Genomic DNA, 27,024 nt, shown 5'->3' with positions numbered 1-27,024 from the left:
TAGCTTTGTAGTATAGTAGTTTGAAATCGGGAAGCATGATACCTCCAGCTTTGCTCTTCTCTCTCAAGATTGTTTTGGCTATTTGGGGTCTTTTGTTTCTATACAAATTTTAGAATTATTTGTTACATTATTAGTGAAAAATGTCATTGGTATTTTGATAGGAATTGCACTGAATCTGCAGATTGCCTTGGGTAGTATAGTCATTTTAACAAGAGTAATTCTTTCAACCCATATCTTTCCATCGGTTTGTGTCATCTTCAATTTCTTTCATCAGTGTCTTACAGTTTTCTGAATACAGGTCTTTCACCTCCTTAGTTTGTTTTATTCCTAGGCATTTTATTCTTTTTGATGGGATTTTTTAAAAATTTCTCTTTCTGACAGTCTGTTCTTAGTGTATAGAAATGCAACAGATTTCTGTATATTAATTTTGTATCCTACAACTTTACTGAATTCATTGATAAATTCTAATATTTTTTGGTGGCATGTTTAGGATTTCTTACATATAGCACCATGTCATCTGCAAACAATGACAGTTTTACACCTTCCTTTCTAATTTGGATTCCTTTTATTTCTTTTTCTTGTGTGACAATATTCTTTCACTATTTATGATATTTGCACATCAAAATTTACTTGATATGGTTAATAAGTGGACAAACAGTGAAAGCAAGTGAGTACACAAAGGTGTTTGAAAGGAAAAGAATAACATGTAGAAATGAAAAAATTCATTGATTTCATCATTCTAATTAGTATTTAGGAAATCTGAAAACAAAAATTTTTGCAATTGTGGAGCAAAAAAATGGCCATCCCCTCTTCGACAAAATTAAGAGCTGTCAAAGTTCTTTTTGATAATGTAACTGCCAAGAACCAGAAGTAATAATAAGCTAAAGCCTATTAAAGATGTATTTGAAATTTGAATCTGTATTGAAAGTACAGACATATTCCAGGTTCATGCATGGAAGTTGATAAACAGCTGGCTACATTCAAACGGCTGCATCTATTTGGGGTACTTTCAAAACCCAGAAAAGTAAAAATAAAAATTTGGGTTTGCCACCATCATCAAGAAAATGAAAAAACACACAATGATAAAAAAGTATCTGTGAATCATAGATCTGATAAGGGACTTGTATCCAGAATATATAAAGAACTCTTATAACTAAATAATAAAAAGACAAATAACCCAACTAAAAACATGAACCAAGGAATTAAAGAGACATTTCTCCACAGAAGATATCTGAATGGCCAATAGGCACATGAAAAGATGCTCAACATTAGTCACTGGGGAAATGCAAATGAAAACCATAATGAGATGCCACTTCACACTCAGTAAAATGGCACAATAAAAAAGACATGTAAGTGTTAGCAAGGATGTGGAGAAATTGGAACCTTTATACACTGCTGGTGGGATTGCAAATTTCCTGCAGCCACTGTGGAAAACAGCCTAGCAGTTCCTCACACAGTTAAACTTACCATGTAACCCATCAATTCCACTCCTAACTACCTACCCAAGAGAAATGAAAACATGTTCACACAAATACTTGTACTCAAACAGTCGTAGGAACATTACTCATAATAGCCAAAAAGTAAAAACAACCCAAATCTCCATTACCTGAATGGATAAACAAATGTGGTATACTCACATAATGGACTGTTATTTGGCAATAAAAGGAATGAAATACTGACATATGCTACAACACTGACAGACACTGAAAATATTATGCAAAGTGAAATACACCATCCACAAAACGCTATATATTGTGTGATTCTCTTTATATGAAATATCCAGAATGAGAAAATCCATAGAGACATAAAGTAGATTAATCAGTAGTGCCTAGGGTGGGAGGGAGGATGATCAGTGACTGCTAATCGGAAAAAGTTTCTTTTTGGGTGATAAAAATATTCTTGAATTAGCTTATGGTGATGTTTGAAAAACTGAAAATATACTAAAACTCACTGGATGGTACATTTTAAATTGGTGAATTTTATGGTAAGTAAATTATCTCTCAATAATACAGTTCTTGGGTGTGTGTGTGTGTGATGAATTGGGAGATTGGAATTGACATATATACACCAATATGCATAAAATGGATAACTAATAAGAACCTGCTATATAAAAAAATAAAATTCAAAAAAAAATACAGTTCTTAAAAATTTGGGTTTGCTATATTTAAATACTTACTAAAATTCTAATAAAGTTGATTTTCATTATTCCTTTATTAATTAAAAAAATTTGAAATTAATTCTTATTGGAGTATAGTTGCTTTACAATGTTGTGTTAGTTTCTGCTGTCATTTTTCCTTTATTTTTACTTCTGCAAATTATTCATAAGATGGCTTAAAAATATTTACTAAAAATAAGGTCCATTACTTCCAGATGGTAAATGGTGATGAACATTTTCTTGGTATATTGACAGTTAATCAACCTTCCTAAATGTTTAGATTGTTAGTAGTTTTTCATTAGTATAGATGAAGTTGCTTTCAACATTTTTTTTTAACACATCTTTATAGAGTTGTCAGATCATTTCCTTAAGAAAAATTCTGGGTGCAAAGCTATTTCTCTAGAGAGCCTGTACTAATTTATACTTCTAATAGCAATGTTCAAAAGGAAAGCATCAGTTTTATCCTGAAATATGCATGACTTCACAGGTTAGTAAAAACATTCATAAGAAGAAAAAAAAAAAACCACCTGTAACAAAACATAAAAAGAAAAAAACAAAACCAACAAAGAAAGAAAAACTATAATAATCAAAAATTCTTCTAAATACATTAGACTGAGCCTTCCTCCAATTCTGGCTTTAACTGACCAAAAAATGGAAAATTTTATTACATGACATTTCTTAAGTGTAAGTTTTTCAATTTAGGACATGTCTAATTCTTTCAGAATGAACATCTAACTTACACCCCACTATTTATAGGCAGAATGTAATGAAAACACTTAGCTTTCTCTTATTTAAAAAACATATTTATAGCTCTATCTGATGAGAGGGCTTAGAAGCAATAATCCCCCAATAGCAGCAAATACCCACTGATTAAGTCCTGGTTTCTAAATACCATTTTCCAATAAAAGGAACTAGGGATCTTTGGAGAAATGGTTGATTCTAAGGCGAGGGTAAGGAAAACAAAAAATAAGCTTGGGATAACTGCCAAAACATGGAAGCAACCAAGATGTCCTTCCGTAGGTGAATAGATGAATAAACTAAGGTACTTCCAGATAATGAAATACTATTCAGTGCTAAAAAGACATGAGCTATCACAGTAATCAGGACAGTATGGTACTAGCACAAAAACAGAAATATAGATCAATGGAACAGGATAGGAAGCCCAGAGATAAACCCACACACATATGGTCACCTTATCTTTGATAAAGGAGGCAAGAGTATAAGACAGCCTCTTCAATAAGTGGTGCTGGGAAAACTGGACAGCTACATGTAAAAGAATGAAATTAGAACACTTCCTAACACCATACACAAATATAAACTCAAAATCAGTTAAAGACCTAAATGTAAGGCCAGACACTATAAAACTCTTAGAGGAAAACATAGGCAGAACACTCTATGACATAAATCACAGCAAGATCCTTTTGACCCACCTCCTAGAGAAATGGAAATAAAAACAAAAATGGGACCTAATGAAACTGAAAAGCTTTTGCACAGCAAAGGAAACCATAAAAAAGATGCAAACACAACCCTCAGAATGGAAGAAAATATTTGCAAATGAAACAACTGACAAAGGATTAATCTCCAAAATATACAAGCAGCTCATGCAGCTCAATATCAAAAAGCAAACAACCCAATCCAAAAATGAGCAGAAGACCTAAATAGACATTTCTCCAAAGAAGATATACGGATTGCCAACAAACACATGAAAAGATGTTCAACATCACTAATCATTAGAGAAATGCAAATCAAAACTACAATGAGGTATCACCTCACACCGGTCAGAATGACCACCATCAAAAAATCTACAAACAATAAATGCTGGAGATGGTGTGGAAAAAGGGGACCCTCTTGCACTGTTGGTAGGAATGTAAATTGATACAGCCACTATGGAGAACAGTATGGAGGATCCTTAAAAAACTAAAAATAGAACTACCATATGACCCAGCAATCCCACTACTGGGCATATACCCTGAGAAAACCATAATTCAAAGAGTCATGTACCACAATGTTCACTGCAGCACTATTTACAATAGCCAGGACATGGAAGCAACCTAAGTGTCCATCGACAGATGAATGGATAAAGAAGATGTGGCATATATATACAATGGATTATTACTCTGCCATAAGAAGAAATGAAATTGAGTTATTTGTAGTGAGGTGGATGGACCTAGAGTGTGTCATACAGAGTGAAGTCAGAAAGAGAAAAACAAATACAGTATGCTAACACATATATATGGAATCTAAAAAAAACAAAAAGGTTCTCATGAACCTAGGGGCAGGACAGGAATAAAGACACAGACGTAGAGAATGGACTTGAGGACACGGGGAGGGGGAAGGGTAAGCTGGGACAAAGTGAGAGAATGGCATGGACATATATACACTACCAAATGTATAACAGATAGCTAGTGGGAAGCTGCTGCATAGCACAGGGAGATCAGCTCGCTGCTTTGTGACCACCTAGAGGGGTTGGATAGGGAGGGTGGGAGGGAGACACAAGAGGGAGGGAATATGGGGATATACATATGCATATAGCTGATTCACTTTGTTATACAGCAGAAACTAACACAACACTGTAAAGCAATTATACTCCAACAAAGATGTTTAAAAAAAAAAAAAAAAGACGAGCTTTCAAGCCATGAAAAGATATGAAGGAACCTTAAATGCATATTACTAAGTGAAAGAAGCCACTCAGAAAAGGCTACATATTGTATGATTCCAACTATATGACATTCTGGAAAAGGCAAATCTTTGGAGACAGTAAAAAGATTGCCAGGGGTTAGGAGGGAGGGAGGGATGCATAGGAGGAACACAGAGGATTTTTAGAGCAGTGAAACTATTCTGTATGACATCATTTGACCAAACCTATTGAACGTACACTACCAAGAGTGAACCCTAAGTAAACGATGGACTTTGAGTGATAGTACTGCGTCAGTGTAGGTTCATCAATCACAAAAAAATAAAACAAACTAACAAACAAATCTGGGGTATCTTACAGTGCCAGAAAATAAGTAAGTACTCAAAAGACAAAAGGATAGGGGCATGTGAAAGGGATACAAGAATTAATCTGAAAGAATTCCCGACAACTAAAACAATTTGAGCATAAGAGCGAAGAAACAACAAATCATCCATACAGAAGAATTCCGAATACTCCCCCCTTCAGGAGATGAAGCATAATTCCATCTCCCACTTCCCAATCCTTCACTCCTACCTCCAGTGAGGGTGGGTGTACTTAGTAACTCACTTCCAAAGAATAAACTGGAGAAAGGGAAAAACAGTACATTTTCAGTGGAGAAACTTGGCAAAGACTACCTCACCCAAGTAATGAAGGTTAATAGCACCATATGGATATCAAGTCCCCCCGACATGATATGACAAGAAGACCACTTCACCTCTTTGGTATTCTTTCTAACCCCCCCTAAAACTTCAGAAAAATACAGATTGGCATACTTTCTGCAAGTCATAAAAAACAAGGAAAGACTGAGAAACTTGTTACAGACTACATGAGACTAGGGAAACATGACAACTAAATGTAATGTGGTACCCTGCAGTGGATCCTGGAAAAAGGAGGAAGGCATTGATGGAACACCAGTGAAATCCAAATAAAGTCTGGAATTTAGTTAATTGTAATGTACTAACATTTGGTTCTTAGTTTTGACAAATGTACCACGGTAACGTAAGATGTTAACAACAGGGGAAACTGGGTGAGAGGTATATAAGAAGTCTGCATGATTTTTCCAACTTTCCTACATTTAAAAATTATTCAAAAATATAAAGTTTATTTTAAAAACAACAAAATTAAACTTTAAAATGGAGCCATAGGGCTTCCCTGGTGGCGCCGTGGTTAAGAATCCGCCTGCCAATGTAGGGGACACGGGTTCGAGCCCTGGTCCGGGAAGATCCCACATGCTGTGGAGCAACTAAACCCGTGCGCCACAGCTACTGAGCCTAGAGCCCGTGAGCCACAACGACTGAGCCCACGTGCCACAACTACTGAAGCCTGTGCGCCTAGAGCCCGTGCTCCTCAACAAAAGAAGCCACCACAATGAGAAGCCCGTGCACCGCAACGACGAGTAGCCCCCGCTCGCCGCAACTAGAGAAAGCCCGTGCACAGCAACGAAGACTCAATGCAGCCAAAAATAATAAACAAATAAAATAAATAAAATGGAGCCATAAACCCACTAAACCAACATAGATATCCTTTTGGAAAATGTTAACCTTCTAAATTTAACTACCATTTACTCCATTTTAAAAGTCTGTTAAACAAAATTTAGAAAAACTAACTTTAGACAAATTTAGTCTTCTTTAGAAAGAAGACTAACAATTTCTTACTGGAGATTAAATCATGTATTAATCTGAAACATGATGTACTGTATATTAATAGTACTAGAACTATGCATATTAAACTAGGAACATTTGATTGACACAGAAATACTTCATAACACATTAAAAAATATAAAACCTCATATTCTGCCAATATAATCTTCTGTCAAGTTTCACTGTACATTGTGTTCTTTGGTTCACTGCACTTTACTGGTAAAGAGGGAACATATTTAATCCACTAGTGATATTATAACCAAGAAACTTGGTAAATTTATACCTTTCCCATATTATGACACTTCTGAGGGGAATACATGTTGTCTCTAACTTTACAGACAAAAGAAATGAATAATGAGAGGCTGTTAAGAAAGGTTATCCAAAACTTGGATTAAGCTAAAAGGTAGACAGAACATCCTTCCAATGTAATGTGGGGACACAGACCCACTCAAAGGTTATTTAACTACCTAGGGGAATGAACTTTGCTCCATTATTCTATTTACTATCAAACTAAATATCCTAGATTAAGTAAAGTTACATGTTAACTTATAGATTTTTGTCCAGTAGAGTTGCAAATCATTTCTGTCAGGTAGAAGAGAAAATTCCAAAGGTTAGGGTTTATTGGTCTGTGGGACATTAACCAGTTCACAACTAACCTAGCAATCTTATTCTAAAATTCTTTTATTAAACTGCCTATGAATCCACAGCTCCCCAAATGGTCTTTGAACTAGCCTTACTATTTTACTTATTTCTCAGTAATTAATGAATTGAATAAAATATTTTATATTTCTATGAATCATGTTTTTAATTTTTTTAAATTATACTTTGACAGGCATAAAGAACTTTCCATGACATGCTTGACATGGCCCTTCCCACATGCAGCTCTGCAAATCCTACAATCTCACAGGGCTATTATGATTATAGTTTTTCTGCACCGTATTCTGATAATGTTGTCAATTACTTGGTTACTGGAATTATCAAACAATTTCTTTCTCAAAGGTAAATCTAAGTAAAGTATATATTATTTTCAAGACCCTCTTTATTCCACCATTGACACTCTCCATCTTGCCAGTAAAGTCTGTAAAAAAATAAACATGAACACTATTCTATTTCCCCTCAGTTTTTCCACCCCGTGCATTTTAAAAACAATGGGAAATACAAGATTCTCTGTTTTTACTGGAGCCATTTCCTGAAGAGATTTTTAAGTCTCAAGCTCTGTATGAGAAAACAAAGATATTTAACATCTTCGTAGGAGACTCAGTACTTGCTGAGTCGGCATTAAGAAATTACCCACAGAATCAGAGAATATAAGATTTAGATAGGACTTTAAAGATTTTCCTGTCCAATCTCCAAAAAGAAAGAAAATAGGGCAAAAAGGATTATAGTGACTTTCCAGAGGTCTGAGAGTGGCTAAAATTAATGTGATCTGATTTCTAATACTTTCTAAATGGGCACACATCTCCCATGATGACTTTGTGGGTTAATTTTCTTTATTTAAACCAATTATTAAAAAAATATTTTTTCTTCCACTTGTTCCAGGTACCTCTCTTATAACTTTTAGGTGTAAATTATAACTGCCTTTACTTTCATAAACATGATTAATGATACTTATATTTTGATTATGTGTTTTGAGATTTAAGCAATGAAAGATTAGTAAAAAGAAAAAAAAAATCACAACTTCATATTTCCAGTGTTGCATTCTTCACAAAAACCAAAGTCTAGACTAATGTAACTTTTTTAGAAAGAAATTTGGATATTGTCAAATTTGTCAATCTAAATGTACTTTTAGTGAATTGAAGTGGACTAATCACAAACATGAATTACAATTTTTAGGTTTGAGCATCAGGAAAGAAAACATTATTACACTCTCACCCAACCAACATCAGTAGTCCATTAAAGCAAAAGAGAAAACTCCGTACCCTGACATCACTTCTAGATGAAGTTGTCCTGAGACAGTTAAGAAAACAGGAATATTGAAGAAATTCTCCTCAGGTACCTTTATTTTGCTTGAAGGCTGCAAAAGAAAACACAAGCCATAAAAAGCTTTTACATGTTTTGCTCTGCTTTTCACATTCACATTTGTGCCACAACTAAAAAATAATATGCTATTAAACATATATGAGGACAGGTCATTCTTATGGAAAAAAAAAAAAGGCAGCTTTCAGTATACACTTAAAAGAGAAGATTCCTGCTTGGAAAGTGCTAAGTTCAAGGAAGTTTGCTCCATATTTTTCAAAACATATAACAACCAAAGGACAAAGTACTTTTGTCACAAAATATACTCCCTTCCTAAAAACTGATTCTGATTGAGGGGCAAGCTGAAGCAAGAAATTACGAATTAGAAGTTTTAAATGTGAGGCATTACAGTCTTTTAAAATTCTGACCCATGATTGAGATTTAATTTTAAGGGAATAGCCTCTAAAACATGTCTTGTCATATTATTATTAAATTATTAATAATAACGCTTTTAATACAGATTTTTATAAACACATTATAAACTTTTAAACACGTTAATTTCACTTACTCTTCCCGACAACTAGGAGATAAAGCAGGACCATATCTTTAAAAGATATGATGAACATTTTGATTTAAAGATTTTTATGAACTTACAGTATAGATAGAGTGATTATTCCATTTGAAGCTGATAGGAAATACGTCAGCCAACACTTATTAACAGTTAAGATAAAAAATTATTTGGAGATCAAACATAATTTAAATAGTATAATTAAGAAAGCTTCTGGATCAAGTTATGACCATTATATCCATTTGGGGGAAGGAAGCTAATTTACCTACTGTTGTATTTCAAATTGTGATCTGAAAATGTCTTTGTGTAATGGTGCACCAAAACAAGTGCTGTAAAAGCAACAAAGCCAATATAAAATTTTCAATACAGGATGTAAGACTCCTTTTAAGAGACTTAGTACCAACTACTGAATTATAGAAACACATGAAATGAAGATATCTTATTTAATTCCATTGGTTGTTCTAAAAATATTGCATATCATGTATGGTTATGTGTGTGTATGAATGTGAAATCTAGTGTAAAATTACCAACTGAAATCATTCATTTATTTTGTAATTGCCTATTATTTTTAAAACTTACTTTTACCTGGTCCTAAATGTCCTATTATTGCTTTTTAAAAATCATCTTTGAAACCCATTATCACTTAAAGGATATTGTTTCCAAGGACTTAAATACTCAATACTAAAATATTCGACTTATGTTAGGATTTCAAAATAAAAGACATGTTCTCTGATATTTCTTATTTACTAAATAATTACATTTCAAATCAGGCCCAGCACATTTATAAGAATATTATACTTTCTCCTTTCCCTCACCTCTTTAGTCTACAATTTGTATTGGTGTTTTATCCTGATTTCTCTAAAAGTGATTTCTCTCATCTCCTGCACATATAAAAAAGTCTAATATTTAGGACTTGATTTTAGTCTCTCATTTATTAGCATTTGTACAAAATGATGTCTGAGCTTCTTATATCTCTTAAATCCAACTTATTTAAAGTTAAAAACATATCACTACTTCATTATGCCTTCCAATGTCATATGTAAGCATTTAAATACTGAAATTCATACTACTTTTTAATAAATTACTTCCTTTCAGTTCTCCTTTAATTACAGTGAATGCATTACAGTGACTTTAAAAACTTCTGTATGCATTAAGTTATATTACCTATATATTTTATTTCAGGATATTAAAGGGACATTATAAAATATTTTTTTAAAAAGTAATTGCTGGGGACTTCCCTAGTGGTCCAGTGGTTAAGACTTCACCTCCCAAGGTAGGAGGTGCGCGTTCGATCCCTGGTCGGGGAGCTAAGATACCTGGCGGCAAAGAAACCAAAACATAAAAACAGAAGCAATATTGTAACAAATTCAATGAAGACTTTAAACATGGACCACATCAAAAAAAAAAAAAATCTTAAAATGGTGGGATAGGTAGCTCCAAAGGCCTATCCCTCTACAGAAAAACTGAAAATAATGAGTAAAAACTATAAGCATCAACTGTGGGAACTCTGGAAATTAGTCAAAGGTTTAAAGTCACCAAACAAATGCTGAATCAAGAAAGAGGAAACTTAAAAATGGTAGACTCCACCTAACAATAGCAGACTGCACACTCTTTTCAAGTGCACACGGACACTGTCCAAGATCGACCATACGCTAGAACATAACAAGTCTCAACAAATCAGATAAATTATCTTCTTTGAACATAATGGAATGAAACTAGAAATGCAAACTGGTGCAGTTACTTGGGAAAAGAGTTTGGTGGTTCTTTAAAAAGATGAACAAGAATTATTATATATACAACATACAAATTCTACCTCTAGGTATATGTCTAAAAGAATTACAACCAAGTATTCAAGCAACAATGCATTAAAAGGATTGTACATCATCCTTCATCCCAGGGATTCATCCCAGGGATGCAAGGATTTTTGAATATCGCAAATCAATCAATGTGATACATCACATTAACAAATTGAAGAATAAAAACTATACAATCATCTCAATAAATACAGAAAAAGCTTTTGATAAAATTCAATATCCATTTCTGATAAAAACTCTTCAGAAAGTGAGTGCAGAGGGAACATACCTCAACATAATAAAGGCCATATACAACAAACCCACAGCTAACATCATACTCAACGGCGAAAAGCTGAAAGAACTTGCTCTAAGATCAGGAACAAGGCAAGGATGCCCACTCTCGCCACTTTTATTCAACATAGTTTTGGAAGTCCTAGCCACAGCAACCAGAGAAGAAAAAGAAACAAAAGGAATCCAAATTGGAAAAGAAGAAGTAAAACTGTCACTGTTTGCAATGACACAATGCTATACATAGAAAATCTTAAGACGCTACCAGAAAACAACTAGGGCTCATCAATGAATTTGGTAAAGTTGTTGAATAAAAATTAATATACAGAAATCTGTTACATTTCTATACACTAACAAAGAAAGATTGGAAAGAGAAATTAAGGAAAAATCCCATTTACCATCATATCAAAAAGAACAAAATACCTAGGAATAAACCTGTCTAAGGAGACAAAAGACCTTCACTCTGAAAACTACAAGACACTGATGAAAGAAATCAAAGATGACATAAACAGATGGAGACATATACCATGTTCTTGGATTGCAAGAATCAACATTGTGAAAATGACTATACTACCCAAAGCAATCTACAGATTCAATGCAATCCCTATCAAACTACCAATGGCATTCTTCACAGAATTAGAACAAAAAATCTTACAACTTGTATGGAAACACGAAAGACCCCAAATAGTCAAAGCAATCTTGAGAAAGAAAAATGGAGTTGGAGGAATCAGGCTCCCTGACTTCAAACTATACCACAAAGCTACAGTAATCAAGACAGTATGGTACTGGCACAAAAACAGAAATATAGATCAATGGTACAGGATAGAATGCCCAGAGATAAACCCATGCACATATGGGCACCTAATTTATGACAAAGGAGGCAAGAACATACAATGGAGAAAAGACAGCCTCTTCAATAAGTGGTGCTGGGAAAACTGGACAGCCACATGTAAAAGAATGAAATTAGAACACTCCCTAACACCATACACAAAAATAAACTCCAAATGGATTAAAGACCTAAATGTAAGGCCAGACACTATAAAACTCTTAGAGGAAAACATAGGAAAAACACTCTTTGACATAAACCACAGCAAGATCTTTCTTGACCCACCTCCTAGAGAAATGGAAAGAAAAACAAAAATAAACAAATGGGACTTAATGAAACTTAAAAGCTTTTGCACAGCAAAGGAAACCATAAACAAGAAAAAGACAACCCTCAGAATGGGAGAAAATATTTGCAAATGGAACGACGAAGGATTAATCTCCAAAATATACAAGCAGCTTATGCAGCTCAATATCAAAAAAACAAACAATCCAGTTAAAAATGGGCAGAAGACCTAAATAGACATTTCACCAAGGAAGACATACAGATGGCCAAGAGGCACATGAAAAGATGTTTTAACAACACTAATTATTAGAGAAATGCAAATCAAAACTACGAGGTATCACCTCACACCAGTCAGAATGGCCATTATCAAAAAATCTAGAATCAATAAAAGCTGGAAAGGGTGTGGTGAAAAGGGAACCCACCTGCACTGTTGGTGGGAATGTAAATTGATACAACCACTATGGAAAACAGTATGCAGGTTCCTTAAAAAACTAAAAATACAACTATCATATGACCCAGTAATCCCACTACTGGGCATATACCCTGAGAAAACCATAATTCAAAAAGAGACATGGGGCTTCCCTGGTGGTGCAGTGGTTGGGAGTCTGCCTGCCAATGCAGGGGACATGGGTTCGAGCCCTGGTCTGGGAAGATCCCACATGCCGCGGAGCAACTGGGCCCGTGAGCCACAACTACTGAGCCTGCGCGTCTGGAGCCTGTGCTCCGCAACAAAAGAGGCCGCGATAGTGAGAGGCCCGCGCACCGCGATGAAGAGTGGCCCCCGCTCGCCGCAACTAGAGAAAGCCCTCGCACAGAAACGAAGACCCAACACAGCCATACATAAATAAACAAATACTTTAAAAAAAAAAAAAAAAAAAAAAAAAAAGAGACATGTACCACATGCCGCACTATTTACAATAGCCAGGACATGGAAGCAACCTAAATGTCCATCAACTGATGAATGGATACAGAAGATGTGGTATATACATACACAATGGAATTTTACTCAGCCACAGAAAAGAATGAAATAATGCCATTGGCAGCAACATGGATGGACCTAGAGATTATCATATTAAGTGAAGTAAGTCAGAAAGAGAAAGACAAATATCATATGACATCACTTACATGTGGAATCTAAAAAAGTGGTATGAATGAAGTTACCTACAAAACAGAAATAGACTCAGACATAGAAAACAAACTTATGGTTACCAAAGGGGAAAGGGCAAGGAGGGATAAATTAGAAGTGTGGGATTAACATATACACACTACTATGTATAAAACAGATAAACAACAAGGACCTACTGTTTAGCATGGGGAACTATATTCAATGTCTTGTAAGAACTTATAATGGGAAAGAATTTGGAAAATAATATACATAAATATAAAATGAATCACTGTTCTGTACATCTGAAGCTAACACAAGATTGTAAATTAACTATACTTCAATTTAAAAACTGGTTATAAAAATTTTAAAAATCTAAGTATTCAAATAGATACTTTTACATTAATGTTCATAACAGCACTATTCACAATAGACAAAGGTGGAAACATGGATAAGTGGATAAGCAAAATGTAGTATATATAAACAATGAAATACTATTTAGCCATAAGATGGAATGAAGTACTTATATATGCTAAAACACGGATAAACCTTGAAAACACTATGCTAAGTAAAAGAAAGACATAAAAGGCTACATATTGTATGATCCCATTTATATGAAATATCTAGAGTAGGTAAATCCATAGAGACTAATCGATGAGAGCCATGGTCTGGGGAGAAGGGTAAATGGGAAGTGACTACTTAATGGGCATGGGGTTTTCTTTGGGATAATGAAAATGTTTTGGAACTTAATAGGGGTGGTAGTTGTATAACACTGTAAATGTAGTAAATGCCACTGAAATATACCCTTTAAAATGGTTAATTTTATGTTGCATGAACTTCATCTCAATTTTTTAAAAAGCATACATAAACAAGTAATTATTAGACATGACAGGGTCAAAAATTACTAACATGGGATTGCAAAATTAAGATTCACAATCTTAAATACTTCCATTAGTAATGAAGAAAGAATAAAAATATATGAATTAAGTATTCAACTTTGTGACTTTGCCAGCGGGAATGGACTTCTTTAAAAAAGATCCTTGAATTGCAACATTAAAGTTAAGAATTTCTATTTAATAAAGGAAGATATAGGCAGTTAAACAGAACAACATATTGTATTAAGGATAAAATATTTTCAGCTTCTAGAACTGACAAGTGATTAATGGACAGAAAATATAAGGACCTCCTGTGAAGAAAACAAGAAAGAGAAAATAAGCTGCTCCCCAACTGGGCAATGGATATGAAAAGCAGATTTACAGAAAAGAAAATTCAAAAAGTTAAGATGTATGAAGAAACACTCAAATTCACTATGAATTAGAGAAACACAAATTAAAACAAGGCATTTTAAGAAGAATCATTACATATATCCGACTGACAAAGATTAGAAAGTTGTATAATATCAAGTGTAGACGTAGATTCAGGATGTGGTAGGCAGATTTCTAAGATGTGTCCCAAGATTCTCAGCCCCTGGTTTATTCAACCACTAAGCCAGGTACTGATGTGAAGGGATTTTGCAAATTTAATTAAAGTTCCAAATCAGATGGCCTCAGGATTTGGAGATTTTCTGGGTGTTCTTGACCTGATCACGTGAGCCCTTTAAAAGTAGAAAGTTTTCTACAGCTGGCTGCAGAACAGTAAGTCAGTAATTTGAAGCATGAGAAGGATTTGACACGCTGTTGCTGGCTTGAAGATGGAGGAAGACACAGGGAAAGGTGCTTAGAGCAGTCTCTGGGAGCTGAGAGCAACCTGGCCAGCAGCCAGCAGCAAAATGGGAACTTCAGTCCTACAACCACAAAGAACTGAATTCTACTGAGAGCAAGAATGGCTTTGAAAGAGAACCTCAAGCTCCAGATGAGAACATAGAAAGCTTAGCAGACACACTGGTTTTGGGCTTGTGAGACCCTGAGATCCTAGCCACGCCATTCTGTACTATTGAACTATAGAGCTGTGAACTAATAAAGAGATGTTGTTTTAAGTCACTAAGTTACAAATCTATAGAAAACTACTTCATAGGGAAACAGGAACCCTCAGGTAATGTCAATATAGTCTAAACTGGCACTGCTATTCTGGATAACATAGTGAAATTCAGAATGTATATACCCTATGACCAAGGAACTCCACTCCTGGATATACATTCTAAAGAAATTTTCACACAAGTCTCTTAGGGAATATGTATAAGACTATTTATTGCAGTATTTTTTTTTTTCTGGGTGTAACTGAGAATTGGAAACAACCTAAGGGTCTATTACTAGAAAGGGTAAGTGAATTGTAGCAGACAAATATCAATGAATATTCTGCAGCAATGACAAGCAACAAATAGATGTACCTATAGCAACGTGGATAGATTTCAAAACAAAGAGCTAAATGGAAAAAAGTAGGAAACAAAATAAGATACATATTATCATTAATGTAAATTTAAAATATACATAAAAGATCACTCATATTTTATGAGGCTATATACATAATAAAAGATCTATCAAAGATATTAAAGTGAGTGCCTCCAAGAGAATATGAGGAACGGAAGTGGGGATTGGGATAAAGAGGAAAAATTAAAACAAGAAAGGGTGTTATGCTGGATGGCGTTTTGTCAGCTTGGCATTACTACTCCCACCTAAACTGAGGACTGTGTTTCCTAGAATTCCCCTTTCCTGCATGGTTCCAGGTTACAGTTGGCCATCTATTGTTGGAGAGGAATGTGCATAAGATTTGAGAGGAGAAAATGAAATTGAAGTCATTAATCTCAGAAGACTGTGGCAGTCTGACACAGTGACACCCACTCACCGTGGTGCTTGGTGATCTCTACTTTCTAGCTTGTCTCCTTACTACTGACCAACAGTAGCTCTATGATAACCACCAAGTGCTGGACTGCAGTTACTACGGAGTGGACTGCGTTAGATTAATTGCATTAATGGCTCCAATTTGTCATAGTTCTCTATATCAGCACCCCTTGGCATATCATACGCTAACCCTGAGCTTGGCCATGTGACTTGTTTTGGCAATGGCATGGTAACAAAATTGACAAAAATAGTGGCTTGAAAACATGTTTATGAAGTTCACATTCTTTCTTGGACCTATGCCACCAAAGAGATCACACCCTGATTAGCATGATGGAGGAATTTGAGAGACATGTGGAGAAGAGATGGGTCATCCCACATGAGGCCATCCTAGACTGCCCAGCTCCCAGTCAATCCATCAGCTGACTAAGCCAAACCCAGATCAGAACCACTCAAATGACCTGTAGACTCACAGGAAAGAATAAATGGTTTTGTTACACAGTGAGAGGATACAAGGGTCTTGCAAAGACCTATAACAGCAGTGTGCCGTGAATAAAAATTATGTTAAACTAAATTCTGTATTCCTGAGGTTAAAAAAAATACACATTCAGACACACATACTTCTACAAAAACAACCGTAGCCAATATGCACTTAGCACTTACTCTGTGCCATGTACTGTGCTAAGGAGTTTACAAGCAATCCAATGAAGTAAGTACTAGTATCCCCATTTACAGAGAAGGAAACAGACACAGAGGTTAATAACTTAACTTGCCTAATATGACAAAGAACATGAACCAAGGTGGTCGGGCTCCAGAATCTATTCTTAACCACACATTATTTCCAGGAGTCATAAGAAATACTTAACAATGGTTGATTCTGGGGAAGGAAACTAGATTACTGGGGAACAAGGTATGATGGAATCCTTCTGCACTTTGATTTTAAAAATTTTTTTTAAAGTTTTTTTTGATGTGCACCATTTTTAAAGTCTTTATTGAATTCGTTACAATATTGTTTCTGTTTTACGTTTTGGTTTTTTGGCCACGAGGCACGTGGGATCTTAGCTCCCCAACCAGGGATCGAACCTGCACCCCCTGCATTGGAAGGCGAAGTCTTAACCACTGGACTGCCAGGGAATTCCCTTCTGCACTTTTAAATTGGTACCTTTTAAACAATAAACTACATTACCTGTTCAAAAAATAAATTTAAAATAGCATATTTGTTAAGAGGGACTCGGAGGTATTATCAGCAAGTACTCAGAATAAAAAGTATACTGGTTTTATTCCCTGTGTATTCTTGATCACATAAACACCAACGATTTAACCTTTTGTCCTATAGTGGTGTGGATTACTCCGGTCAGCACCAATCGGAAAATCAAAAAGCCAAGAACAAAGTATGGAACAAAGTCAAATACCAGGAAAAACATAGGTGGTTAGTAAAGTCTAACACTGCTCTATTTACAATGAAAATAGTTGGGGCAGGCCAAAAGAAGAGAAGGCCAAATGATATTGAGTTCTTCGAGTAGGAATTGAGTTTATACATGTTGGTATGCTAAGCACCTAGCAAAGTGCCAGAGACAAGTAATTGCTCCATAAATGCTTGTTGACCAAAAGAGTGAGGGCAAGTGTGAGTGAGGGGATCAGCAATGAGAAGAAGCACGAGGAGCCATAAAAGCTTCTAGCAAAGTGTCATGGTGTTGCTGGTCTAAAAGATATCTTTAGTGCACATTTAGTGTCATGTTTGTTTTCAAACAAAGGTACTGATAAGCAGGTACTATTACAGAAATAAATTATTTCCTATATTAACTTTTTAAACTATATTGCTTATAAATAATTCTCCATTACTTTTCTAGCACAACTGTAAATAGGTGTTTACTGCGGTTTTTCTTTAGTATCACCATCAGCTGAACACTCACAAGTATTCTAAACAACAAAAAAGGGAGAGAATGTATTTTCAATACAGTATATGGTTGTAAGTTTAAAGTAGATTAGAGGAAATTTTTCATTTTCTTCAGAAATGTAAACTGACCACTATGATTCCATCTTCCTCCTATCCACTCCCACTCACAAACACGTAATTTGTAGATATCCTATATAATCAAATACCATTTTTGACTAAATATAAAAGACATCTATCCTCTGCCTACCTTCCCAACAGCAAATCCCTAATTCTGACATCCATCAAACAGAAAGATTTAGAAAAGATGATGAGATAGTATCATCAATATAATCTTCTGATCACTGAAAAAAATAGCTCTTCAACGTCATCTTTTTCACCTTTCTCAAGACTGTGCCTCACTTAGTTCCAGAGCAGGCATCTCTCCATATATTCTCTCATATACCTTTCTGCTCTCTAACAAATCTCTAGTTACCTCTGGGACAGCTTCATTTCCTTCTCTCTTTATGCTTGCAAGTCTTAAAATGATCCAAACCCACATCAAGCACTGTGAGAGTCACAAGTAAAAATTAAACATAATACTAAAAAATGCTATGTTTTATTTATTTTTTAAAGTTCCTGAAGCAAAACATTGAGCTGGGTGATGGCACTTGGTTGTTTATAGTATTATTCTGTGCTTTTCTGTATGTTTAAAGTTACAAAAAAACCACAGATCAGTATTTCCAGCTCTTAAAAATGTACAGCATATTATTGTGTGATCCCCACAAGTGTCAATACTTTTCATTCTCCTATTTTCTTCAAGCAAAAAATATTTTACTTTATTCAGGTTCACTGTTTTGTTCTGTCTAATTACTAGTGTTCTGTAACTTTACATTAATAGTTGTAGTATTTGTATCTATACGATGCATTAAATAGTCTCATGGCTGTGCTGTGAATATAATTATTATATATTTCTGTAACGGAAAAAGAATTCTAAGATCCAAAATAACCAACTTAAAAATAAACTTCCCAAATCTCTGACTATATTTCTGCTATACCTTAAAAAAAAAAGATAACTAAATTAAGCTAAACATAATTTAAGAAATAAAATAAAAATTAAAGTGTTTTATGCACTGTCAAAAAACCCGTAATGACAAAAATCAGTAAGCCTGAGGCAAGTAATGAGATACCAAAGTATTCTGGTTGGTTTATGTTAAAAAATATTTTACACAATAAATGAAAGCTCTAATTCCAAAAATCTATTTCACTGTATAGTACTTTAAAAAACGTTTTTATATTCTACTATTATCCCAAATCAGAGAAAATACTAAAGGGCTTTACTAAATACTAAAGAAATATGTTGAAGATGGGATAAGAGTAAGATGAAAAATTACCACAGCATTATTATCCTGATATTCCTTGGGAAAAAACATATATTCACACATAGTAATCAAACTGGCAAAAATTAAAGACAAAGAAAAATTACTGAAAGCAGCAAGGGAAAAACGACAAATAACATACAAGGGAACTCCCATAAGGTTAACATCTGATTTCTCAGCAGAAACTCTACAAGCCAGAAGGGAGTGGCATGATATACTTAAAGTGATGAAAGGGAAGAACCTACAACCAAGATTACTCTACCTGGCAAAGATCTCATTCACATTCAACAGAGAAATCAAAAGCTTTACAGATAAGCAAAAGCTAAGAGAATTCAGCACTACCAAACCAGCTCTACAACAAAAGCTGAAGGAACTTCTCTAAGTGGGAAACACAAGAGAAGAAAAGGACCTACAAAAACAAACCCAAACAATTAAGAAAATGGTCATAGGGACATACATATCGATAATTACCTTAAACGTGAATGGATTAAATGCTCCAACCAAAAGACACAGGCTTGCTGAATGAATACAGAAACAAGACCCATATATATGCTGTCCACAAGAGACCCACTTCAGACCTAGGGACACATACAGACTGAAAGTGAGGGGATGGAAAAAGATATTCCATGCAAATGGAAATCAAAAGAAAGCTGAAGTAGCAATACTCGTATCAGATAAAATAGACTTTAAAATAAAGAATGTTACAAGAGACAAGGAAGGACACTACATAATGATCAAGGGATCAATCCAAGAAGATATAACAATTATAAATATATATACACCCAACATAGGAGCACCTCAATACATAAGACAACTGCTAACAGCTATAAAAGAGGAAATCGACAGTAACACAATAATAGTGGGGGACTTTAACACCTCACCTACACCAATGGACATATCATCCAAACAAAAAATTAATAAGGAAACAGAAGCTTTAAATAACACAATACACCAGATAGATTTAATTGATAGTTATAGGACATTCCATCCAAAAACAGCAGATTACACTTTCTTCTCAAGTGTGCACGGAACATTCTCCAGGATACATCACATCTTGGGTCACAGATCAAGCCTCAGTAAATTTAAGAAAACTGAAATCATATCAAGCATCTTTTCTGACCACAACGCTATGAGATTAGAAATGAATTACAGGGAAAAAAACGTAAAAAACACAAACACATGGAGGCTAAACAATACGTTACTAAATAACCAAGAGATCACTGAAGAAATCAAAGAGGAAATCAAAAAAAACCTAGAGACAAATGACAATGAAAACACGATGATCCAAAACCTATGGGATGCAGCAAAAGCAATTCTAAGAGGGAAGTTTATAGCTATACAAGCCTACATCAAGAAACAAGAAAAATCTCAAATAAACAATCTAACCTTACACCTAAAGGAACTAGAGAAAGAAGAACAAACAAAACCCAAAGTTAGCAGAAGGAAAGAAATCATAAAGATCAGAGCAGAAATAAATGAAATAGAAACAAAGAAAATAATAGCAAAGATCAATAAAACTAAAAGCTGGTTCTTTGAGGGCTTCCCTGGTGGCGCAGTGGTTAAGAATCCGCCTGCCAATGCAGGGGACACGAGTTCGAGCCCTGGTCTGGGAAGATCCCACATGCCGCGGAGCAACTGGGCCCGTGAGCCACAATTACTGAGCCTGCGCGTCTGGAGCCTGTGCTCTGCAACAAGAGAGGCCGTGATAGTGAGAGGCCCGTGCACCGCGATGAAGAGTGGCCCCCGCTTGCCACAACTAGAGAAAGCCCTCGCACAGAAACAAAGACGCAACACAGCCACAAAAAAAAAAAAAAAAAAAAAAAGCTGGTTCTTTGAGAAGATAAACAAAATTGACAAACCATTAGCCAGAATCATCAAGAAAAAGAGGGAGAGGACTCAAATCAATAAAATTAGAAATGAAAAAGGAGAAGTTACAACAGACACCGCAGAAATACAAAGCATCCTAAGAGACTACTACAAGCAACTCTATGCCAGTAAAATGGACAACCTGGAAGAAATGGACAAATTCTTAGAAAGGTATAACCTTCCAAGACTGAACCAGGAAGAAATAGAAAATATGAACAGACCAATCACCAGTAATGAAATTGAAACTGTGATTAAAAATCTTCCAACAAACAAATGTCCAGGACCAGATGGCTTCACAGGTGAATTCTATCAAACATTTAGAGAAGAGCTACCCATCCTTCTCAAACTCTTCCAAAAAATTGCAGAGGAAGGATCACTCCCAAACTCATTCTATGAGGCCACCGTCACCCTGATACCAAACCAGACAGAGATACTACAAAAAAAGAAAATTACAGACCAATATCACTCATGAATATAGATGCAAAAATCCCCAACAAAATACTAGCAAACAGAATCCAACAGCACATTAAAAGGATCATACACCATGATCAAGTGGGATTTATCCAAGGGATGCAAGGATTCTTCAATATACGCAAATTCATCAATGTGATACACCATATTAACAAATTGAAGAATAAAAACCATATGATCATCTCAATAGATGCAGAAAAAGCTTTTGACAAAATTCAACACCCATTTATGATAAAAGCCCTGCAGAAAGTAGGCATAGAGGGAACTTTCCTCAACATAATAAAGGCTATATATGACAAACCCACAGCCAACATCGTCCTCAATGGTGAAAAACTGAAACCATTTCCACTAAGATCAGGAACAAGACAAGGTTGCCCACTCTCACCACTATTATTCAACATAGTTTTGGAAGTTTTAGCCACAGCAATCAGAGAAGAAAAAGAAATAAAAGGAATCCAAATCGGAAAAGAAGAAGTAAAGCTGTCACTGTTTGCAGATGACATGATACTATACATAGAGAATCCTAAAGATGCTACCAGAAAACTACTAGAGCTAATCAATGAATTTGGTAAAGTTGTATGATACAAAATTAATGCACAGAAATCTCTTGCATTCCTATACACTAATGAAGAAAAGTCTGAAAGGGAAATTAAGGAAACACTCCCATTTAACGCTGCAACAGAAAGAATAAAATACCTAGGAATAAACCTACCTAGGGAGACAAAAGACCTGTATGCAGAAAACTATAAGACAATGATGAAAGAAATTAAAGATGATATCAACAGATGGAGAGATATACCATGTTCTTGGATTGGAAGAATCAATATTGTGAAAATGACTATACTACCCAAAGCAATCTACAGATTCAATGCAATCCCTATCAAGCTACCAAAGGCATTTTTTACGGAACTAGAACAAAAAATCTTAAAATTTCTATGGAGACACAAAAGACCCCGAATAGCCAAAGCAGTCTTGAAGGAAAAAAACGGAGCTGGAGGAATCAGACTCCCTGACTTCAGACTATACTACAAAGCTACAGTAATCAAGACAATATGGTACTGGCACAAAAACAGAAACATAGATCAATGGAACACGATAGAAAGCCCAGAGATAAACCCATGCACCTATGGTCAACTAATCTATGACAAAGGAGGCAAGGATATACAATGGAGACAAGACAGTCTCTTCAATACGTGGTGCTGGGGAAACTGGGCAGCTACATGTAAAAGAATGAAATTAGAACACTCCCTAACACCATACACAAAAATAAACTCAAAATGGATTAGAGTCCTAAATGTAAGACCGGACACTATAAAATGCTTAGAGGAAAACATAGGAAGAACACTCTTTGACATAAATCACAGCAAGATCTTTTATGATCCACCTCCTAGAGTAATGGAAATAAAAACAAAAATAAACAAATGGGACCTAATGAAACTTCAAAGCTTTTGCACAGCAAAGGAAACCATAAACAAGATGAAAAGACAACCCTCAGAATGGGAGAAAATATTTGCAAATGAATCAACGGACAAAGGATTAATTTCCCAAATATATAAACAGCTCATGCAGCTTAATATTAAAAACACAAACAACCCAATACAAAAATGGGCAGAAGACCTAAATAGACATTTCTCCAAAGAAGACATACAGATGGCCAAGAAGCACATGAAAAGCTGCTCAACATCACTAATTATTAGAGAAATGCAAATCAAAACTACAGTGAGGTATCACCTCACACCAGTTAGAATGGGCATCATCAGAAAATCTACAAACAACAAATGCTGGAGAGGGTGTGGAGAAAAGGGAACCCTCTTGCACTGTTGGTGGGAATCTAAATTGATACAGCCACTATGGAGAAAAGTATGGAGGTTCCTTAAAGAATTAAAAATAGAATTACTGTATGACCCAGCAATCCCAGTACTGGGCATATACCCAGAGAAAACCATAATTCAAAAAGACACATGCACCCCAATGTTCGTTGCAGCACTATTTACAGTAGCCAGGTCATGGAAGCAACCTAAATGCCTATGGACAGACGAATGGATAAAGAAGATGTGGTACATATGTACAATGGAATATTACTCAGCCATAAAAAGGAACGAAATTGGGTCATCTGTTGAGACGTGGATGGATCTAGAGACTGTCATACAGAGTGAAGTAAGTCAGAAAGAGAAAAACAAATATCGTATATTAACGCATATATGTGGAACCTAGAAAAATGGTACAGATGAACCGGTTTGCAGGGCAGAAACTGAGACACAGATGTAGAGAACAAACGTATGCACACCAAGGGGGGAAAGAGGCGGGGGGGGGGTGGAGGTCGTGGTGTGATGAATTGGGCGATTGGGATTGACATGTATTCACTGATGTGTATTAAATTGATGACTAAGAAGAAAAAAAAAACCCAACATATACTCACATCACACTATCTGCCACAATGTAAATAAAAATTCTGCAACTTATCTCTGATTGACGCAATTACAGATGGTCCTCTATGGTCTGATTTACAATTTTTTGACTTGGCAGTGGTGTGAAAGCAATACGCATTCAGTAGATACCGTACTTCAAAATTTGAATTTTGTTCTTTTCCCTGCTAGTATGATACTCATGATGCTGGCAGCAGCTGCAGCTTTCAGTCAGCCACACGATCATGAGGGCAAAAAAACGGATACACTTAACCATTTTGTACCCATAAAACCACTGTTTTTCACTTTCAGTACAATATTAAATAAATTACATGAGATATTCAACACTTTATTATAAAACAGGCTTTGTGTTAGATGATTTTGCCCAACTATGGACGTAACCCCATTGTAAGTAGAAAAAGATCTGTATATGGCCACCAAGCTGACCTACCACCACTTACTTTAGTGATTCGAGATAGTATCTTTATATATTTCCACATGAACTTGGGTATATTTCTGAGCTTTCAGTTTTATCCCAGTGGTTTATTTGTGTACTGATATCACACCATTTTAATTTAGAGGCTTTATAGTATATTTTAATTCCTGGTTACTCAAGCATTTTTGATGACTGTATTCCTTAGCATTAACATGGAGACTTTTCCAAGGTTTCTCCACTGATAAATAAATTTGTGTGTCATCTCAAATATAGATATCTCCCATATTTCCAGGTCCCAGTTCAATTCATTTTTCAGTTCAATAAATATTTACAGAGTGACTAGTATGTGCCAGGTACCAGGCTAAATGCAGGAATACAGTAGTGAGTAAGAGATAATATCCCTAAGGAACTCCAATATTTTTAAATTTCATGGGTCAACACTGTGAAACAAAAGTTATTTAATATGAAGCTTTGACCTACAGAGTTTTTGAAACTTGTAAATATGTCTGAAGGAGGTTACATTGACAAAGTCCTAATTTATTCACTCACTTATCAACTGCTCTGTTAAACAGCCTGAAGGAACTTACAAAACTTTCCCCAAGTTTCCTATTTCTTTAGGTGTACCAACATTGCAGGAAAAACTGGCTCATAGATTGCTAAAAAAAAAAAAAACCTAACTGCTGCTCATTTTAATGGCTGAATATGGAGGTACAAACCATGTGATCCATAGAAAATAACTCACAAGCAGTATCCTGGCCAAGCATGCTGAAAAGCCAGTTAATACCATACACATCTATTAGAATGGCCAAAATCCAGAACACTGACAACACCAAATGCTACCAAGGATGCAGAGCAACAGGAACTCTCTCTCATTCATTGCTGGTGGGAATGTGAAATGGCACAGCCACTTTGGCAGTTCCTTACTAAACATACTCTTGCCATGCGATCCAGCAATTGCACGCCTTGGTATTTACCCAAAGGAGTTGAAAACTTATGTCCACATAAAAACCTGCACACAGATGTTTACAGAGGTTTTATTCATAATTGCCAAAACTTGGACGCAACGAAGATGTGCTTCAGTAAATGAATAAGTAAACTGTGATAAATTCAGATAATGGAACATTATTCAATGCTAAAAAGAAATGAACTATCAAGACCTGAAAAGACATGGAAGAAACAAATACATATTACTAAGTGAAAGAAGCCAATCTGAAAAGGCTACATACTATATGATTCCAACTATATGACATTCTGAAAAGCGCAAAACTATGGAGATAGTAAAAAGGTCAGTGGTTGCCAGGAGTTAGGGAAGAGAGAAGGATGAACAGGTAGAACATGGAGGTGGAGGATTTTTTGAGCAGTGAAGCTATTATGTATGATACTATAATGGTGGATATATCTCATTATGCATTTGTCCAAACACATAGTGAACCATAATGTAAACTATGGACTTTTGATGAATAATGATGTGTCGATGTAGAGTCATCAATTGTAACAAATGTACCACTCTGGTGGATGTTGATAATGGGGGAGGCTAAGCATGGGTGGGGGCAGGGGCTATATGGGAAATATTTGTATCTTCACTCAATTTTGCTGTCAACCTAAAATTGCTCTAGGGATTTCCCTGGCAGTCCACTGGTTAAGACTCCACGCTTCCAATGCAAGGGGCATGAGTTCGATCCCCGGTCAGGGAACTAAGATCCCACATGCCATGTGGCACTGGCAAAAAAAAAAAAAAAAAAAAAAAAATTGCTCTAAAAAGTAAAGTCTGTTTAAAAAAAGCCAGTAGACATATGGATCTCTGTGATCAACATGCTATATCCTTCATCTGCCAAGAGAAATGGTCTCTTTTCTATTAGTCTCAGCAAATGTAAACAATAGAGAGATAAAGAATTCTTCAGGGCTTCCCTGGTGGCGCGGTGGTTAAGAACCCACCTGCTAATGCAGGGAACACGGGTTCGAGCCCTGGTCTGGGAAGATCCCACATGCCACGGAGCAACTAAGCCCGTGTGCCACAACTACTGAGCCTGCACTCTAGAGCCCATGAGCCACAACTACTGAAGCCCGTGCGCCTAGAGCCCGTGCTCTGCAACGAGAAGCCACCACAATGAGAAGCCTGTGCACTGCAACGAAGAGTAGCCCCCGCTCGCCGCAACTAGAGAAAGCCTGCGCGCAGCAACAAAGACCCAGTGCAGCCAAAAATAAATAAATAAATAATAAATAAATAAATTTATTAAAAAAAAAGGAACTCTTCAGACACAATGCATGTAGCACCAAGAAGCTGAGGAGGTTGTCTTTATTCATACAGGATACAACTTGATCATTACTCTGGCTTCTTTACTGCAAAGATGAAACTCAGAAATAGGAATGTGGGGGGTTTTGTTTTTATTTTTTTTAACTTTTTAAATGTGCCCAGAGGTTTCAGAATTAAATGATAAAACCAATAATTAAATAAATACTGAGGAACAGGGCTGACTTAATTATCACCATATTATCTAAAACATTCCTTATTAGGAACTTTGAAGCATACCATACT

The 27,024-nt window shown here is 35.6% G+C and overlaps 1 protein-coding gene across 5 annotated transcripts in view; it reads right to left on the bottom strand.

Moving 5' to 3' along the window:
- NARS2 (asparaginyl-tRNA synthetase 2, mitochondrial) overlaps positions 1–27,024 on the bottom strand; it is a 137,975-nt gene that overhangs the window by 61,567 nt on the left and 49,384 nt on the right. For all 5 annotated transcript variants that reach the window (XM_061202800.1, XM_061202805.1, XM_061202802.1 and 2 more), the window contains one exon: positions 8,389–8,483. In XM_061202800.1, coding sequence (XP_061058783.1) covers positions 8,389–8,483 — 95 coding nt within the window. The remainder of the gene's footprint in view (positions 1–8,388; positions 8,484–27,024) is intronic.

The sequence above is a fragment of the Eubalaena glacialis genome, chromosome 10, assembly GCF_028564815.1.
Source record: "Eubalaena glacialis isolate mEubGla1 chromosome 10, mEubGla1.1.hap2.+ XY, whole genome shotgun sequence".
NCBI classification, from domain to species: Eukaryota; Metazoa; Chordata; class Mammalia; order Artiodactyla; family Balaenidae; genus Eubalaena; species Eubalaena glacialis.
This window is presented reverse-complemented; position numbering and strand designations above follow the sequence as displayed.